Raw genomic sequence first — 20508 nt, forward strand, 5'->3', positions numbered from 1 at the left:
TCCGCGTTAGGTTGAGATATATTGCGTGAGCCGTCGTATGCAATTACTCCCTATCACCGTCATGGCATTTGACTCTTAAGCATGAGAAAATTATAGACTCTTTTAATTAATTAATAAATACTTTGATTTGTTCGGCGGATACTTCGGGATCCTTACACCGACACTTTGGGTAGTTATGTAATTAATAGTTAGAGGGTTATATTTTCGATATTTGCATCATTACTACTTGTATTTATTTTGTATTGATTATGGTTGATCACAAAGTAAATTCGAAGGCCTTCGTATGTGTTTAGACAAAATGATTTATTATATATTTATTTATTTAAATTATTATTTTTGTCAAACAAATGTTTTATTGTGATCGAGCAAGAAATAATCAAAGGTACCAAAATAAATATATTAATTAAGTAGTCGGATTGATGACTTTATTTATCCGATAACTAATTATGCATAGAGGGGTCAAAGTGCAATATTGACTTAGAAGTTATTTATTATTTAATTGGAGTTCAATTAATTTCTTTTAGTGGAGTAGAAATTAATTTATGAATTAATTGAATTGAGTCCACGGACCGGGCCAATTATTAATTCATTGTAGCCAATAAAATAATAGGCCAAATGGATTCTCACTCATAGCCCAACTTGATATTGGAATCATATTAGATTTGAGACATGTGAATTAGAGATTGAGAAGGATTTGTAGTTTCCTTTTCTTTATCTTTATGTTGCCTATAAATATACATGGTCTATGTATATTTTTGGGGGTGATTTTTGGAAGAAGGAAAAAGGAATCTATTTTCTCTCTCTAGAAAATTAGGGTTTATGTTCTCATCTAATGGAGGCTCCCACAAGCCTAGTTTTCCAAAGTCATTCATGGAGGCATATGAGTGATTCCTAAAGGCAAAACAATTACCAAGAAGATGGGGATCCAAGGAGAAGGCATCTTGCTAAGGGATCTACAATAAGTGAGAACATTCACTTTAGAGGAAAGATTTAAAGGTTTACTCAGACCTTTGATATAAGTATCCAATCCATTAATTGAATGATACATCATATTTTATTTTTGCATAAAACTTGTCTCTATGTGATGAATCAAGATCTATGAATCAAAATCTCTCAAAAAGTTATTAAAACTAGCACGTTTCCCAATAGAAATAAGGTAAGCATTAGACTGGAACAGACTTAGAAATGAAAGGTGAAAAAGAAGACATACCTGGGTAATGTGTGTAGCCCTAACCAAGGATTGAATTGAAATTATTCAAAAATTCATTTTGCATATCTTCACCTTGAAGCAAATTACCATTGGAATCAGTAAATGATTGAACTTTCTTTCTGTTAGCCTTACAGCTAAAGCTTCTCATAAAGAAAATAGTGTTTTGATCCCCCTCCTTAAGCAAGTAAATCTGTGTTTTTTGCTTAAAAAATATTTCCTCGGCAAAAGAGAGCTCAGAGTACTTGGAAGATAACTCTTTCTTATTCAATCTAAATGAATCATCAGCTAGATTAAGGCCCAAAATCCTTTCACAGAGAGAGAGTTCATCTCTACATGTAGCAACTCTTGATGACATGTCACTATAGGAATTTTTGTTTAACTATTCAAAGGTTTATTGAGAGCTCTGAGCTTCTAAACAAGAATGAACATTCTTGAGCCATGAACTTCCATCTGCCATGCTTGTGATACAATGTGTAGAAAGGAAGGATCAAGTGACCAGAAGTTGAAGGACCTAAAAGGAATATTCTTCTTAGAGGTGAGACTACGAGATATGACCACCATTGGTGAATGATCAGAGACACCATAGGGAAGAAATTCATATTCAGCTTGTGGGAATGATGACATCCATGAAAGAACCCTGTCTAATTTTCTTAATATGTTTGCACAACCAAAGCTTCCATTGGACCATGTATAGAAAACACCTGAGTACCTCAAATCTTCCAATCCATTTCTATCCAAACAATCCTTGAAATCCTGTATTCCTGTTGTCCACCTGAGTGCCCTTCCAAAAGAATCATTCACATGGAGTAAAACATTGAAATCCCCCAACAGAATCCAAGGCTCATTTGAGGAGCAATGAGTGTTTAAAGCTTGAAATCCCCCAATAGAAGCCAAGGCTCATTTGAGGAGCAATGAGTGTTTAGAGTCCTCCTATCAAGAGCTGTGTTGGCAGCATACACAAAAGAAGCTAATACCCTCATCTTAAGATCAATCAATTCAATAAAGCAATTTATAACTTGGTTGTATTCCACTACAGATAGCAAAAAGATTTTAGGGGGATCCCATAAGATCCATACGCTTCCCAAAACTGAGGTAAGGTAATTGCACTTGATATGCCACTGTAAAGCAATGAATTGGTGGATAGAATGCATGTTGGTACTACTAACTATGGTTTCCAATATGGTAAAAAGACTTAGTTCAGAATCTCTAATGAGACATCTAATCCCTATTTGTTTGGAAAAATTATTAAATACCCCGGGGGTATGGTACCCTGGGGCATCCCAACCCTTAGATGTGGTGGGGCCCACCACCATATCCATAATCCAATGGCTCTCACTACCCCGGGGTACCATACCCCCGGGGTATTCAATAATTTCTCATTTGTTTGAGGGTAGAGTTTAACCTATCAACATTCCTTAATAAGTTTTCTAACTATCAACATACCTTATGTGATTGGCTTTTAAAAAAGTCCTAGAAAAAAAAGGATAGAAAGTGAGTGAGATAAAAATGTTGAAAAAAAGTTAAAAAGAATTGGAAGAGTCTCACTTTAATAGAGAATGATAGTTATGATATTAAAAATGGTATGAATTAAACTTGTATGGTGTGATAGCACCAATATCAGCTCCCAACATAATTTGAAAATATATATAATTTCTAAAACGGACTATGTAGTTGATCATCATTCTTTCTCCTTGTAAATAAATAAATATATATATATATATATAAAAACATGCACTAGTGGGATGAAGGAATTTTGGGTTAAATTTCTGCAAAAATTTTTCTTGAACTATGAACTTTTTTATTATCATTCAAATTAATATGTAGTTCACAAAAATGAGATGAATGCGCACAAAATAGTTTTAGAGGATAAACATCCTATAAGGGGGTTCTAGGGTTTGAAAAAAAGGCTGATCAAAAGAAACTATGACAGCATACCGTTTTGTTTATGAAAAAAGGTGTACCTTGTGTTTTTTAAGCAGGATTGGACGTTTAGAAGTCTTATTCTATTCATTTTTCCTTAAACCTTTGAAGCCATGAAATTAGGAATGTCAACGGGTAGATTCATGACGGGACGCCCCTTTTCCAAACCAGTCCCACAAAAAAAAAAAAAACATTCCCAAACCCGGTTCGGGACACCCCACATCAAATTCCGAAATGAATATTTTTTTAAGGAAAATAATTCAAAGTTGAAAAAAATTATGATAAATTTTGTAAAAAATATATATATATAGTATAATAAAATATTTAACAATCATAATAACAAAAAAAATGTTAAATTTTAAAAGTAAAAAAAAAAAAAAAACTTTTAGCTAATAAAATAATTTTATTTATATATTAATTATTAATTGTACAGATTGGAGACATTGCAGGTTTTAAACTATATTCTCAAATTTGTCCCTAACCTAATTAGAATGATCCCAAACTTGTTTCAATAGCAACGAGTTAAATTGACATCCCTAGGGCTGCAAATGAGCCGAGCCGAGCCGAGTTTTGGGTTGTTCGGGCTCGGCTTGTCATCTTTGGAAAGGTGCTCGGGCTTGGCTCGGGCTCGGGCGGGCTTGGCCACATAGGGCTTGGGCTCGGGCTCGGTTGAGTTTCATGAAGCTCGGGCTCGGCTCGGCTCGGGCTTGTTTACATACACCCTCCAAATTTGCTTCCCAACTGTGCCTTCTATGCATAAAGAAGATGTATCGATTTAACCAAAAAAACGGAGATGGTCAGATTCGGAGAACATATTTCTACTAAGATCTGTAATTAGAAAATTTTCCATAGAAGGCAGAAGGCAGCCAAGAACCAGAGCATCTACAATTTTTTTTTTTATTTTTTCTGCTAAAATTTCAATATACTCAAGTAGAAAAATGAATTCCAGATTCAAGAAAGTAACTAATCACTTACATGAGATCACATCTAAATCTCCAAAAAAAAAAACGAAATACAAAAAAAAAAAATTAAAAAATAAATAAAGAATAATTTTTCAAAATAAAAATCAAATATTACCAGGTTTATACTATAGTTCCACCTTAAGATCCCTTTGAGAGATAGCTAGGTGGCTTGTGGATTGATGTCGGCAGAATTTAGGTTGGTGTTGATCCGAGAGACAGAGAGAAAAAACAATATAAAATATGTAAATAAAAACAACAAGCATCTTACTCTAAGTTCTAAATTGATGATTTCATTTATTATGATATGAAACATTGAGCATTCTTCTATTTTTTATCTTAAATTTGTCGTATCGCCACGTTCATATTGTGACTATATGAGATTTTTTTTTTGGGGAGACTATACTTAAGTAAAGTTAGGAATACTAAATAACAAAATTTATTTTGCACTTTGGTTGAATTAAGCAAAATAATTGCATATGCATTAATAATTATCGTTTAGGTCCAAAATGTCCTCCAATTTTTTATTCCAAAATATCAAAATATATTTTTTTAAATTAAATAATTCCTTCACTCAATAATTGGCAGCCATTATTGTTTCTCAGCTACTTAGATTTTTAATATATTATAATATTTAAAAGTTAAACACATAAAATTACCAAAAAAAAAGTAAAAGTAAAGTTACGGTGGAGTCGGACTGGAATGATTCTATATATGTCACAAGAACAACCTCCTTTTTCCCGTATGAATCCTGTACATATCAAACAACAATGTCATTTAAATTTTTTATTCTTTTGACGAAGTAAAAGAAAATATACAAAAACTGATGCCTAGTTTTTCTTGATATCTCAATATATGCCATTAAGCAGTTTCTTCTTCTGAAAGTTCATTTTCTTGCTGTTTGGATTTCCCATCTATATAATCCAAAAACCCACCTAACAGCAAAAGATAATCATATTTATGGAAACATAGCTTAGAGGGCATTTTGGATCTGAACAATAATTATCATGTGTAATTATTTTGTTTAGTTTAACTAAATTGAAAAAGTAAAATTTAAAATATACCACTTTGTTATTTAGAACTTCTAACTTTACTAATAGTTTTCCAATTTTTATTTTTATTTTTATTTATATATATATATATAAAATTTTAAGTCTTCAACATAGTGATAAATAAAGTAATTAACATTCAAATTTTTATCTCATTTTAAATGACACTTGTTTTTAAAATAATATTAAAAATATGTTATCAAACATAATTAATTAAATAAGCACTTGCACCATTTAAAATTAAGTGTTAAATTAGAATTTTTTTCTTGTGGAGAGTGTTGTCGGTAAACTATGTGGCTGTAGTGTTTTTAGGGTTTAATTTAATTCCAATCTTTGAACTCATGAGATGGTGAGACGTGGGTGAAAGGATTTAAGTTGGGCTTGATAAATGAAGGGATTTAAGTTGGGCCTGATTAATGAAAAGATGTGAGTTGGGCCTGATTAATATGCATATATATATATATATATATATAACGAGCCTGATACGAGCCTTGTTCATGAGCCTTGACGAGCCCATGTTCACAACCTATGCGAGCCGAGCCCAACGTTGTTCGGGCTCGACTCGTTTACTAAACAAGCCTATAAATTGGGCTCGAGCTCGGCTCGTTTCCTTAATGAACGAGCCCGAGTCGAGCCCGAGCTGTTCATGAACAGCTCGGCTCATTTGCAGCCCTAGACATCCCTACTTAAATCTCATTCTTCAATTAGTCTTCCTCTTCTTCGTTTCTCTTCAATGGATTATTCGAGATTGATTTTGAAGTCGAAAATGACCCGTTGAAAGCCTTGAACTTGAGTATGTATAAGTGGAAAATTGAGTATAGTTCACAAAACTTCACTTTTATCCGGTAAGGGTATTGTAAGAAACTCAAAGCTACTATGTGATAAATCCACCCTTAAATGCAAAAATGATGTGTCCGTAAATTACATGTAGTGGGAGAGAAATTATAACTAATGAGTGATAAAGCTTATCTGAATGATGAATACATGAGGTATTCTTAAATAGTATTTCAGTTAAGTATTTATTGTTTAGTGAGGATTTAATACATGATCCGGAATAATTAGTTTTAGACTAATTATGAAATGACACATAAATAAATATATCAAATTTATATCAATTTTAACCTACGTTTTTATTTATGTATCACTTTTAAGTCATTAAATTAGTAAAATGTGCATCGACCCACAAAGCTTGAGACTTTGAGTGACAAGTTTGGCCACCATGGCTTCTAAAGGCTGTCTTTGGGCAACTAAACACCATTTCATCCAAACAAACGGAGAAAAATAATTTAAAAAAAAAAAAAAAAAAACCTTGTTAGTCCTATAAAAAACTTATAGTACTTGTTCTGTACAGTGAAAAGTAGGATTTCTTCATATTTTTCCCAACTTAAAATGCATTATTGAGTAGTTAATGCAATTTCGGTTATAAATGTTGAGTTAAATTTAGTACAGCTATTATTAATTTACTTTTGTGTAACCCCAGCCCAATTCTTATGATTAAGCAGATCCAAACTATTCTAATATGGTTCAGATTGGTTTCGTTAGGCAATGTCATTAGTTGGGCTCAATTCCAACTTTTATATCAACCATTATGATTCGTTTGGTTTTGGTCTCCCTTATAAAATGAATCAAACAAAACAACTCAACCCTGCTTTGCTCCAATTAGAAGGTTGGCCTTTCTTTTCACATGATGAGCTAGAAAGTTGCATGCAACCAAATCTAGGCGAAGATTTTTTTGTGTGCCCGCACAGGTTTAAATCGGTACATCATAGTAATTCGTTCACAATATGTGTAAGAATATACGTCTCTCATAGCTCGACGCACTCTACGCGTTCACAATACGTATAGAAATAGATGACTGATGACTCGATGCACATCACACTGAATGTATTGCCAGATTACCGAGGTTTTTACACCAATCTGGACACGTGTCTGTCAAACCAATGAGTCAGCCAAACTCATATCCAATGCCCTTGTCATGTACGGACGGCCCACTACCACGAAACACAGCACAACACCACCCTGCACCATTATCCATGTCCATATCCACCACCACACCATAAAGAAAGAGAAATTATTATATTAAGAAAAAGAAATAAGAGAAATTATTACATAGATAATTTAGACCTAAGTCAAATATTCCTTTTCAATACGTACGGCTTTCACACTGTGAGCGTGCTTCCACTCTCACTCAAATTATCTCTATTTATAACTTAATTTTGTCACTCCCGTTCTCGAATTAGAAATTATTGTTTAAATATATTATTATAAATGGTACTTTGTACTTCATCTCCACAGTGAATTATTAATAAATAAATATATTATTTTTAATTACAAAATCAGATATTATTCGTTGATATGAATTAATAACAAATAAACTTTTATGAAGACTAAAGTATTATTCTTTAATTTTTTTAACTTTTAATTAAAGAGAACTGTGCTCATTTATTATTAATCTACAATAATAATAAGAATAGAGTACATCATCACTGGTAAAGAAATAAGTATTATCATCCTATATCTATTGATTCAAGTATTGTCTTATGTCTATCAATCCGTTTAGATTTTTGTCATATATGCTCCCGTTGTCATATATACTCCCGTATTACATTTTTGTGAGTGTGACATCTTGCTAATGAACGTGGCTAACTACTCATTTTCTTAATCAAAAAGTCTTAATTAAGTTGAATCAGAAAATGTCACGGGTTGTAAAACTATCTAATAATTTCTTTCAAAAAAACAAAAGACAAACTCAAATGACTAACACGTGATAGTACAACCTGACGTGGTAATGATAAGAATAGAGCACATCATCACCAACAAAAAATAAAAATTGTCTTACAAACTGCCAAGTGTCTGTGGACATCTTGCTAATGAATATCCAACACTCCTTTTTTTTTTTTTTTTTTTTTTAGTTAAGACACACACTATCTCTATTAAGGTTCAAATTCTTGACTTCTTTAAAAAATAGAAGTCTTATACCACTAGACCTAAAGCGTGTTAGTAACACTCTTTTTCTTAACTAGAGAGTCTGGATTAATTTTCATATAATAATATTTCAAAAAAAATGTACTGTTTTTTCTTAATTAAAGAGTATGAATTAAATTTTATCTAATAATTTTTCAAAAAAACGCAAAGGACAAACTCACATGACTAACACCGTGACAGTACAACCTGATGTGGCAAATCACTATTAGTTTATTCATACAGTAGCACAAGCACTGAATGCGACCCTCGAACAGTTTAGCGGATAGGCACGACAAGTCACGCACGTGACTCGACCCAGCTCGGACAACCCGCCCGACAAACAAAAGCCTAAACAATTCCTAATCGGTGACCGACACGTGTCCACTCTCCAAACGGTCACTCACTTTTCTCTCCTCACTTTACTTAAAAAAGCCCTTTTTCGATTCCGGTCGCCCACATGAAGCTCACTCCCGTGTCTCTCTCTCCGCCACCGTAACCCTGCATCCAGTCCGATTCTTTCTCTACACTTTCTCTCTCTATATATCTCTGTTTTGTTTCTATGTACATACCAATTGTATACTAGATCTGCTCTCTCCGGCGAACTCCTTCAATCGTCGCTCCGAGATCCAACGGTCGACGACGACGATGATTGCTTTCCACTCCGATTCTCCGGTAAGAACAATCGGGAAATGCTAGATCCATTCGCTGTAATCCACGTCCGATCCAAAATTTGGCTCCGCAAAAGGAAAAAAAACCCCTAACCATCCTTAACCTAAATCTGTAAATTGTATTAAAATTTGAAATTTTTGTTTATTTTTCGGTGATTAAATTGTATTGAGTAATTGAGATATCTAGTATTGTATGATATGATATAGATTTTAACATGATATTCTGATCCAACTGTTGTACAGTTCACAAATTAGGGTTAGGTTTTCATTTCTGTACAGTTAGGAGATATAGATAGATGAAGGTGAGTTTGGGGGGTGATTGATTAGTGGAATATAAAGGGCATTGAATCAATTGAAATCCTTGAAGGTGGCGAAGATGAGTTTGGGTGCGGCCGAGGAAGAATCGGCGCAAGAGATACATATACCGGCCGATATTGATTGGCAAATGCTCGATAAATCGAAGTTTTTCTTCCTTGGTGCTGCGTTGTTTTCTGGTGTTTCAGCCACTCTTTACCCTGTTGTGGTGTTGAAAACCAGGCAACAAATTACCCAATCTCAGGTTTCGTGCATTAGGACGGCATTTTCGATTGTTGGCTACGAGGGTTTTCGTGGTCTGTATAGAGGATTTGGGACTTCTTTGATGGGAACAATCCCAGCTCGTGCTCTGTACATGACTGCCCTTGAAGTCACTAAGAGCAATGTAGGGACGGCAACTATTAGGTTAGGGTTACCGGAGCCAACTGCAGCAGTCATTGCCAATGCTGCAGCCGGGTTGAGTGCTGCTATGGCGGCACAGCTTGTGTGGACGCCAATTGATGTTGTGAGCCAGAGACTAATGGTGCAGGGTGGTGGTGAAAATCCGAAATTTCCCATGTCATCGTGTAAATATAAGGGTGGAATCGATGCATTCAGGAAAATTCTCAACACAGATGGACCTAGAGGCCTGTACAGAGGATTTGGGATTTCAATATTAACCTATGCCCCTTCAAACGCTGTTTGGTGGGCATCTTACTCTGTTGCGCAAAGACTAGTTTGGGGTGGATACAGATGTTGCTTGTGTAAGAAAGATGATGAGAGTTATGAGAATGGTATGAACGCGTTTAGACCGGATTCAAGAACAATAATGGCTGTTCAAGGGGTTAGTGCAGCCATGGCAGGTGGTGTTTCGGCTTTAATTACAATGCCCCTTGATACAATTAAGACTAGGTTACAGGTTTTGGATAGTGAGGACAATGGACGTAGAGGACCGACTATTGGGCAAACAGTCCGGAATTTGGTTCGGGAAGGTGGATGGACGGCTTGTTACAGAGGATTGGGACCTCGTTGGGCTTCAATGTCCGTGTCCGCCACCACCATGATCACTACCTATGAGTTCCTGAAAAGGCTCTCAGCAAAGAATCATGAAGCTTTGACAGCATGAACCCAGAATACAATGGAAGTTTCTCTCATCCTTGTTATTTTTCTCATCTTGTCTTTGCCCTTTTATTTTTTTTTTTCTTTTTTGTATCCCTTGGCCTCGTTGCCCAGAAAATGATCTATGTAAGTGTTTGCAAGATCTGTTCATATATAATATGATTAATTTTCCTTTCACTCACACTGTATCACTGTGTCTATGTAAATTTTATATGCAAGTGTGTTATCCATAACTTGTGATTGTTTAAAGCTTAAGATTTCAATTAAGATTTTTAAATGATTCCCAAATGTTTGGGGGTCCTCTGTGTCAGTTAAATATTAGATTCTTTTGTATTGAAAAGTGAAAAGCAAGACTATATTAAGCAATTAGTCTTTGGAGTAAATGAAGCTTTGGAAAATTGGAATATGAGGTCGGTATTGACTCTAGAGTCTTCTAACATAATATTTGTGGGACTAATCCTATCCGTTCGATTGAGAATCTAAATTCAACTATTTTGCTTTTGATGCTGCCATCCACATGAGTTAGTGGGGGAGAAAAGTTTAGGTAATTGTACTGTGATGTGATTTATAATAATATGGTATTTAATTAATTAATTGATTGGTGGGGTTACCTAACTCTTGGATTTATATGATATTGAGGAGAATCAATCAATATTTATATCAACAAGTGGGCCCACTCTATCTAAAATATTCTACGTATATGTCTTAGCACTCACTCCACATCTATAAGATCAACAATTAATGGGATAAGAATTTATTTGTCCTGTATACTGCCATCACATAAGCCATTTCATTTATCCACCAGCTGTGCTGTGGATAAGGGTATAGTGGTAATTTGCTTTCGTATTGTATACTTCGTATAACGGATCTGGGTTTTTGTTTCCCAGCTGTATTCAAACACGTCGGAGGAAATGTTCTGACCTTTTCATTGTAAGTTTATTCTAGTGAAGCTAAAGGATGGGTTAAGTGCACGGGTTCCGTAAATTAGTCGGTTATTGGGAAAAAAAAAAAAATTTAGAACATTGCAATTACTTCTGATTTTAGAACCGTTTTGCATCAACCAGAAGAAATGTGCGGCAAACATTCCTAACTAGGGTTCAAATGTAAAAAGTGTGTTATCTGTTGAAAGTTCTGATTCGGCATAGAATATTAGCCCAGAAGTCATCAGATTAAGACATGCAATAAAGATAACAACTAATACCAACTTTGCACTCAAAAGTCCAGTATTAGCACCGGTAATTCAAGGGTTACGAAAGCAATTCGAAACTGGCTTCCTAGTGCAATAAAGATAAAAGAGTACTTCCACCGTTAATTCAATGGTTACGAAAGCATTTCGAGGCTGGATTCCAAGTGTCAATAAAGATAATGAGGACATCCAAATACATTGGCACCGTTAATTCAACGGTTATGAAAAGTCCAGTTTGGCACGGTTAATTCAATGGTTCTTTAATGGATTTATGTTAAAAATGCGTGGAAGATGTAACCATGGCAACAAAGCATGAGATATCAGTATCACGTCCATATCATATTTCTGGGGATGTGAACAAAAATGCTATTTAAAAGATAAATGAACAAATTTTCATTTTCGTGGATGCCAAAAAAACCCTTAAAAGCAAACCATCCAAGGCAAGCTTATATAGATTAAGAAGTCAAAGCAACCACCCACCAGCAAACAGAGTTGTCAACTTGTAAGCCCTCTACACATACTTCATTCATCAGTAACACACCAAAATCATGCTATAAAAAAAAAAAACACAATATGAGATTTAATCAAATGAGATATCAAAACTTAAACCTCGTGAATTTTTCTAGTTCGGCCATTTTTATCAGATGCAACTCAAAAATAAATGCTTGGTCATAATTTTGTTGATCTGCAAGAACTGAGAATTATATTAGTAAAGATAACCCTAATTTTATAAAGATGACTCATAATTCCAGAAAAATGAATTCTGCTAAGGCATCAGAACAGTTAATCTAACTCATGACAAATACAGTTTTGCTGAGAATATTTGAAAAAAAAGGAAACAGAGCAAGTGATAATTAATTGTTTCAAATAAGCCGTGAATATCGTTGCCAAACTACAATGAATAGTACTATACTGAAACGTGAGATCCCCTAAACCACAAGTAACATTCACACGTCTCGCTGAAAATATAGCACTCGGAAACAGAGAAAGAACCTGACCAACGAGGTAGTTAGCGGAATCCACCAGAAAAACAAAGGTAGAATAACTATCCAGCAGGTCATATCAAGGACGAACTCTTTTGTTGCTGCAAGACGGGCACTTGTACTGCTTGATATGCTCAGCTCTAGCTGGAGTGATCTTCACACACTTGCCGTGGAACCACTTCTCACATATGTCACAACAAATCCAGAATTCATCCGATGCATAGTTCTCCCCGCATGCCCCGCACAACGTCTCCCCATGCTCATCTTCTTCTTCCTCATCCAAGCCCTCCTCTTCATCTTTTGGCTGTGGCTTTGAGTATTTACCCTGGGACTCAGATTCCAACTGCTTTTGTCAACCCAAAACAATAAAAAGCAATGACAAAGAGAAAACACTGTGAAAAGAAGAGGGTATGTTATAGTTCTGGTAATTAATTGTGCACAAACCCTTCAAGTCAAAAAAGATGAACCCTCCCTATTTGGATTTTTTTTTTTTTTTAATGCACACCCAATGGCATACAACATATGCTAGGGAACGGAACTTAAAACATCCAAGAAATGAAACTACACAATCAACATTCCACAAGTACTATTTGACTTCCTATCGTTTCTTTTAAGTTTTAACCCAAACAAACAACAAATACTAATAAATTTAAGTCAAAAATGGGTATGCTGACATTCAGGTTACAACCTAGAAACACAGGAAAGTAATTCATGAGTGACAATTAGTTTGGCTAGTTTGAAATGAGTTGGATCGTCATTATTCATGAATCATGACATTAAGCCATAAGAAAGTAGAAAGAATGAACCATGGTGCTTCCCTAAAAATTGGCCACCAGCACATCCCTCTACCCAAAATAAGTATAAATAATTCTTCACCAAATTGATAAATTGTGCACAAAGTTCCTCTTTTACCGCTTTAGAGTTTGTCTTGGACTTGTTGCTGCCGTGATTTGAGACTACTGAAGATTTCTCCTTCTGTTGTTTCTTTGCAGAACCAGTCACAACTTCAAATATCGTGGGGAGATCATTCATCATACTAAAAAGCCGCTTCCTGAATCACGTGTTAAAAAATTGAAATTGTATCATCTCAATAAAATCAGCCTCACTATAAATGAAGTAAATAAGTTCAATAGCAAATACATTACAGGACAGCAAAACTAACATAAATATCTGACATTGGTTTCATTTGACAATAAAGAAAGGAAAGATATTTAGTTGAGGCGATCAAATCAGCCTCATTTTCATGATTAGTCTCATCCTAATGGAAAAATGTGTTGGGACTTTCAATCCTTTAATGCAAATTATGAGGCAGCAAGCATAAAATACATGAACAGAATTTGGCGAGGCAGAACAATAGGCAAACACGTCAACAAGATGTGTACTTTCCATGCCTCTTTACAAAGCTTTCATCTTAATAAGCACTGAAACATCAAAAAAGAAAAATAACCTTAGCCCATTAACCAAAGTTGGCCCCTGCTATGTGATGCTAATCTTTAAAAGTCTAAACAGAGTGCTGACATCTTTTTTAAAAGGAAATGAATAGAAGAACAAAACAAAGGACTGATCTTTTGATTTGTATGAGTAACTATGATGCACATGCCCTCTCAGACATCTAAAGTACCCATGAAGGTGCCAGCCAGCCTAACTCGGTACGTCACTAGGTTGTCAAACTAGAGACTTGGGATCTAAATCCCACATTGATCTAAAGAATGGAAAATGAAGTATTTAGAGTTCTTCCAATGATCATAACTTATGAGCAATCTTTAAGCTTTCATGTACACTTGGACTATGCCCCAAAGAAACTCATTTTTTTTTTTTTTTTTTTTTTTGATATGTCCCAAAGAAACTATAGGAAGGAGTTGTTCTCTAAAATCAAGTCTCCATCCAATACTTCAAAATGAAAGCCAACGGCAACTTGATTTGGAACTCTCTTTGTTATCACCACTCCCCTTGACATCAAAGATCTTTTCCCATGTACAAGCAATAGCCAAGAGACTCAAGCCCACCATTCCAATGCCTTGGCAATCAAGTTATTCTCTATGTATCTCAAATGCACTCCTAGATATATTTCAATAACCAATTTTCTCTATTTTGGTAGCAGTTTACATAAGTATCACATCAACAGCCCACGTGTGCTATAAATATGTAGCAGTACAATTTACTTTCCAACTATAACCACTGTTATAAATTTTTCCATTCCAGGTCATTATGATGCCTGAACACTGACTGCAAGAGTATGAAAGTTTGAATGGCATGACAGGAATGACCAAAGAGAAACAGACCAAAACCTAAAATCCAAACAAGTCTCATTTCACAAAGGGTAGGCATGCAACCAATTTACTAGCTGGGAGATACAAGGGCTCTTAACATGCTTCAACGTACTGAAATTCATCATATGCGGCTATGCCACACAAACTCACCAAATTACTCAATCATGACTGTTACACAACGAGCTCTAACGTACTGGAACACAACGAAATGTAACAGTGCAATTGCAACAATTTGATGAGTTGAAACTTGGCCCACACGACAAATGCAGATTTTCAAGTTGACTTAACAAAGACTTGTTCTGGACTAACCAATCAAGTTCTGTTGATTTGGGTTGAACCATTCAAGGTTCCGACTCATAATACCAAAGACATAGGCCCATTATAATGGGAGGTTGGGTGTTCTGATGAATCTGATTGTAGGTTGCATTAGGACATAGTGCTTATAAGAATATATAACCTTGTTGAAGAAAAAGGAAAACAAATAACTAGGGAAAAAAAAGGAAAACAAAAGTAATGAAGGGCTTCCAGAATTCAATAACTGACGACAGCAGAATAAAATGTTCAAGCTACATGGACACATGTTCCAACTCCACTGTGCACCAATGTTGTATCTAGCATCTTTAGGTACTGTGAAGGAGTCCACTAAAAAAAAATATATATATATATATATATATATACAGTCAATAAGTTGCTAGGAAATCATTAACAAAATTCATATGACCTTCAGAGTATTGACTTTGGAGATATTCACTCTATTAAATGAACCAAGGAATCCACCAACAGATATTATGTTGGATAGAAAAATAACTAAGATATACCTGTCAGCTTTATCAAACCCAAATCTAGCACCAAAATAGAAGGCAACAGCAAGTAACCATGCATCACTGTGGACAGCAACTAATGATAACCAGTCTTTTTCTTGCATTCCATCTCTAGCAAAATTAATACCCAATGCGGGTTCTGGGAGTTCTGGAGGCACTTCTTCTGCAGGTAAATTGACCTCCCACTGCTCATTGGGCAATCCATACAAGCACAAATTCTCCTTCTCTGAATGGTACAATAAAAACAAATTTACACTAGTATAACAGAAAGTAAAATAATAAAAAACTGAAATGAAGTGATGTGAAGTGAAAGAAAATGAATATAAACCATTAATAAAAATCGTACAGTTAAGGACAAAACTAGAATAATATCAAAATTTTGTAGCAGTCTACAAATAATCTTCAAACAATGAAAATATTATTAACATTAATATAAAACTGCAAAAGAAAATCACGAGTAACACAACAACTTAAGTCTAAATTTTGACAAGTCATTAAATTTAGAAAAACTTAAACTAGTTGAAAAAGAAAGTAAATTAATAAAAAAAAATGAAATTAAGTGAAAGAAAAATGAATAATAAATCATTAACAAGTACTGCATGGTGAAGAACTAAACTAGAACATCAAAATTGTACAACAATTCAGAAATCTTCAAACAATGAAAATAATATTAACATATGTCAATATAAAAATGCAAAAGAAAAACATTAGTAACATTTCTTGCACAACTTTTTTTTGATAAGTAAAGAATAAGATAGAAAGCGAACATTCAAAAGGGAAACGCATACCAAGAAAACACAGAGGCCAAAGACAAAGAGGGATCCTAAGGACCCAAGGAGCCCAAAAAATCTACTATCTCCTCTATAGATGTACAACTTCTCCCCATCCCCCAACAAAGAAGAAAACTAATAATAAGGAATTTAAAGTTCCTATGGGAGATTCCTCCCCATCAAAAGATCTACTATTCCGCTCCTTCCAAATGCACCACCACACGCAGAGAGGTGCCACCCTCCAACATGTCTTGCACAACTTATGTCTAAATTTTGACAATTCATTTAAATTACTTTTTCTTCAAACTTCAATGTTACGAGTATAGGCTGATAAGTGATAACTGATTACTTTTTTTTCTTTTTTTTTGAGGTTATAGGTTTGGTTTTCTCTTCTTAGCATTCTAGGTTATTCTATGATAAAGCCATTATAAATTTAATATGCTGTTCGCAGGCACCAATGCTAGATTTTCAACATTGGTTACAAAATCCTAACTGTTTGAGCATAAAATTGGTCAAACAGCCTTCAAAAGTAACATATTAAAAAAAAATGAATTGGAAATCCTTATGTAATTACATACATATAGTACCTTTGGAGTAGAAGAAAGGATGGCCATAAATGTATTTTTTCATCTAAGGCAGGAAGATTCTTAGCAGTAATGATCAAATTGGATAAATAAGCACAAAATCCAAATAGATCAATACAACAACATACAAGAAAATTCACTCAAGCAATAATGCAACTGCAATGTTCTGTAAATGCCAGTACATCAGCCCCATACACACAGATGCTTACTAGAATGATCGATTGTGACATGAATGTGTGTGTGTAAACAACATTAAACAACTTGTCTTAATGTCAAAATTTTAAAATGTTATGATGACACCTATTTAAGCAAAAATAAAATTCCAATACAAGTGCCAAATCAAGCTACCAAGCATACTGAACACACTAATATGCAGGAGAGAAAGCCCGCATATACATTATAGAAAACAAAACGGAAGTCCAGACAGTTGCATGGAAGTACAGCACTTGGACAAAAAAAAAATTTTAAGAAAGAAAAAGAAAAAAGTGTAAACCAATTGCGCAACTCTAACATGAGGGCACTCTCATTTGACCTGGCACCCCTACTGCCTCTCAATTTAACACGGAGGGTGTGATCTCACATGAGAGTTAAGACCACCCTCATAATAGCTTTTCCAAACCAAAATGAAAACAACAACAACAACAAACAGATATGGACAGATTCCTACTTATAACTGGTAGACAGAATTATCGGAAATTTCAAATAACAAGGGGAAAAATGAAAAGGCCATGCAAAGTCATATGATCTTGGAGCAAATCCATCATATTAACAAGAAGCAGTTGCAAAGAAACAAATAGATGTGCCCATAAAAAAGAAGTCAAAAAGGGTTCAGCTACCACACCAAAACCTTAAATGAGAAGAAAGTTGAATTAAGGAAAATGGGAATTGGAAGTCATACAGCATAGCCAGTTTGAAAGGATAAAAATTATTTTGACCCATTTAGAGGATCACCCTTACAGGATGTCTAATCTTGGTAAACCACCATCTAAGGGGAAATTTGCAACCTATAACACTTGGCCCGGACCACATGAGCTTTGAGGGTCAGCTGAACCCCCTAATATTTGGGGTGGGGGTCAATTCAACATAAATATATAAGAATTGTGGGATTTTTTAAAGTTGAGCCCCCTCAATTCTTAGAAAATTTGGCAATTGTAAGGTGAATTTTTATAATCAAAAGTCATTAATAAATTTCATTATATATGAAAATAATGTCAGTATCTCTTTTCAGTTGCACAACATGAACTTACTCACTAATCCACCTCACATGAACTTACTCACTAATCCACTTCTTAGCCATTTAAAGACCCAAGTTGCTAACAAAGTGAGAGATATCAACGTATGGAATTTTTTTTTCTTTTTTTTTTTTGTTGTAATGGTAGAAATGGTATCATCAATTCATTTAAATATTTTTTCTTTTTAATAAATAAGTCTAATAAGATATTTTACTACCACAAAAAAAGGGGATATTTTAATACCACATGCATCTGGTCTGAGATTTCTTCATCGAGTTACAATTTGAAAAATAAAATTAAAAAATCATTGAATTTGTTGGTTTTAACATATTAGTAAAATAGTGATTTTTGTAGATTTGCAAAATTACTATTTGATTATTTGCTGAAAGACCAGAGTGTAGAAAATTCTTTGGTTCACCTCTGCTTCAACTCCATCAGCGACGAGAAGGTCTACAAGGAGATGATTTCTATCAACGTGGAAAGAGAAATCTGGTTTTGATCCTTATAAAAATTATTATTATCTTTCACATAGCGTGTATCAAACATTTAGTAGATGACACTAGTGGTGTTATACGATAAGGCTAGTCATCTCTGTTGCTTGATCTAGGCCCTCAAGTTCCACCCACTTAAAGCAAGAAAAGAATTTTAGTGGAGGAGTACAGTATAGGTAATGCATGTGTCATTGTATAAGTGCTAAATGCATCAAATTCATGTCCTTTTATGTTACTACTGCATAACCAACTTTAATGCTGCACATAGATGTTTCTGAAGGAATATTCTTCCTCCAATAAAATAGCATAGAAATGATGATACTAATTGATTTAGCAATTTATGTCCTGAAATTTTGTGATTAATGGAATAAGTATCAAAAGTACATATCTTAAAAATGAAACAAATCACCATCAATTCCAAAGAAAAAGATGACTGGCACTGAAAGTCAACTAGGATAGCAGAAACTTTTTATGAGATTTCAAACTTAAAGTCACCATGGAAGGATATCAATGCAAATGCAAAGAGTTTAGCTGACAAGGCTATTTTGGTCCCAATTTAGATAGGTCATTTCAACATACAAAATACTAAAAAAATTAAGACTAAAAATACTCATACAGTTCAGACTAATGGCACCCAGCTGGTCAGATATTTAGCACAAATAATCCCATCAAATAGATTAATGCACATCCGATATAACAAATAAATAAAACCATCTCCTCTAGTTCACATGATAAGAAACCACCATGCACACTCAAAATTAAACTAAAACCAAAATCATAAATGTCAATGAAATAAGATACAGTATTTACAATGCACCATGTCAAAAGCCAAATGACTTCCATATTCAAAATTCATTGAACCACCTTTTACATTACACAAGACCAGAATTCACATCTTAAAAACCCTGATATGTTAAAGAGAATAAACAACAATAACCAAAAACAAAAAAAACAAAAAAAACACATCTTTTCCTTCGGGAAAATGACATGCAGGCTCCGAAACATTCTAAATGATAAATACATAAATATATTATATATTCAAGAGAAACAGAAGCTAACCAGGGTCACATTGCTGATAAAATTCTTCGACATCTGCAACAAATAGACCAAGATAAACCCAAAAAAACACTCGAAAGTCCAAAAAAAACCCACTTTATATAAAAACCTAAAATTCAAAACAAAAAAATATATATACACACAAAACCTGTAGTGAGAGCTCTAATCATGCCTGCTCTTCGGCCTTTGAAATCCCTAAAGACCTCTTCGACTGTGCGAGGATTGTAATGTCCTGCTCCGTCCATGGTCTTGCTTCAGATACTAAGTCAATAAATAAAAAATTGAAAAGGACTATCAAAACTCGAAAGGGCAGTAAATTAGGAAGAGAGAACAGGAGGGAAATTATTAGGGTTTTAGAGGTATTTGTTGGGAATTGAAGGTCGGGAGGACTGAGAGAGAACAGAAGAGAGAGAGTAGAGAGAGATGAGCGGATATGAATTGATTCATAATTGACCGGTTAACTGAGAGTATATATACTCGAGAGAGAGAAGACGAGTCCGAGAACCCAGATTAAGAAATGGACCCTAATTAGCTAAGGTGAGCCCTCTCAGTGCGTGTGTTTTGTGTGTTAGATTAGTCAACGCACAAATAGACTTGTATACTGTAATACTTTTAGGTATGCCAATGTCAATATCACAATATGTAACCCTAACCCTACCATGTCTATAATTTTTTCTGATTTTTTCCGACACAGACTTGAGATTTGTAAATATGCAAGTAATCGAAAATTCATGTAGCATTTTGCTTTAAAATTGATGGAAAGAATAATAAAGGCAACGTGAAAGAGAAAGTGATTGGGTAGGTGTAACAATAGCCATATCTCTTATATTGGATTTTGATGACAAAGAGATTGGGTATAATCGCATAAATGAGTGAGTATACAACACTATCTAATAACTTAAACTTTTGGATAAATAGACAAGCTTCCACCT

General features: G+C 34.4%; 2 protein-coding genes across 4 annotated transcripts; one reads left to right on the plus strand and one right to left on the minus strand.

Annotated features, from left to right (window-relative positions):
- The first annotated feature begins 8542 nt into the window (after positions 1-8542).
- On the plus strand, positions 8543-10360 carry LOC132286508 (uncharacterized). The gene has a single exon (XM_059788859.1). It carries the CDS (start codon positions 9147-9149, stop codon positions 10188-10190), a length of 1044 nt encoding a protein of 347 aa, XP_059644842.1. The 5' UTR covers positions 8543-9146; the 3' UTR covers positions 10191-10360.
- Positions 10361-12152: 1792 nt separating this feature from the next.
- On the minus strand, positions 12153-20154 carry LOC132286509 (PHD finger protein ALFIN-LIKE 4-like). Of its 3 annotated transcripts, none has more exons than XM_059788860.1 (5): positions 19725-20154; positions 19580-19612; positions 15441-15669; positions 13265-13403; positions 12153-12698 (listed from the first exon to the last, which is right to left on the minus strand). In XM_059788860.1, the coding sequence occupies exons 1-5, from the start codon at positions 19819-19821 to the stop codon at positions 12432-12434; spliced, it is 765 nt and encodes a 254-aa protein (XP_059644843.1). In that variant the 5' UTR covers positions 19822-20154; the 3' UTR covers positions 12153-12431. The 3 variants fall into 3 exon arrangements, with proteins under 3 accessions (XP_059644843.1, XP_059644845.1, XP_059644844.1); XM_059788862.1 differs by having other exon boundaries at positions 12153-12677; positions 19725-20153; XM_059788861.1 differs by having other exon boundaries at positions 12153-12695; positions 19725-20150.
- Between the last annotated feature and the right edge of the window lie 354 nt (positions 20155-20508).

This window comes from Cornus florida, unplaced genomic scaffold (genome assembly GCF_030987335.1).
Source record: "Cornus florida cultivar Cherokee Brave unplaced genomic scaffold, ASM3098733v1 CherokeeBrave_3.0.0_Hap2_Chr11, whole genome shotgun sequence".
Taxonomy (NCBI): Eukaryota; Viridiplantae; Streptophyta; class Magnoliopsida; order Cornales; family Cornaceae; genus Cornus; species Cornus florida.

Coding starts and splice junctions, on each gene's coding strand:
- LOC132286508 (XM_059788859.1), top strand. CDS start 9,147: ATGAGTTTGGGTGCGGCCGAGGAAGAATCGGCGCAAGAGATACATATA.
- LOC132286509 (XM_059788860.1), bottom strand. CDS start 19,821: ATGGACGGAGCAGGACATTACAATCCTCGCACAGTCGAAGAGGTCTTT. Junction 15,670..19,579: donor TTATCAGCAATGTGACCCTG/GTTAGCTTCTGT, acceptor TGTACCATTCAG/AGAAGGAGAATTTGTGCTTG. Junction 12,699..13,264: donor CCAAGACAAACTCTAAAGCG/GTAAAAGAGGAA, acceptor GGTTGACAAAAG/CAGTTGGAATCTGAGTCCCA.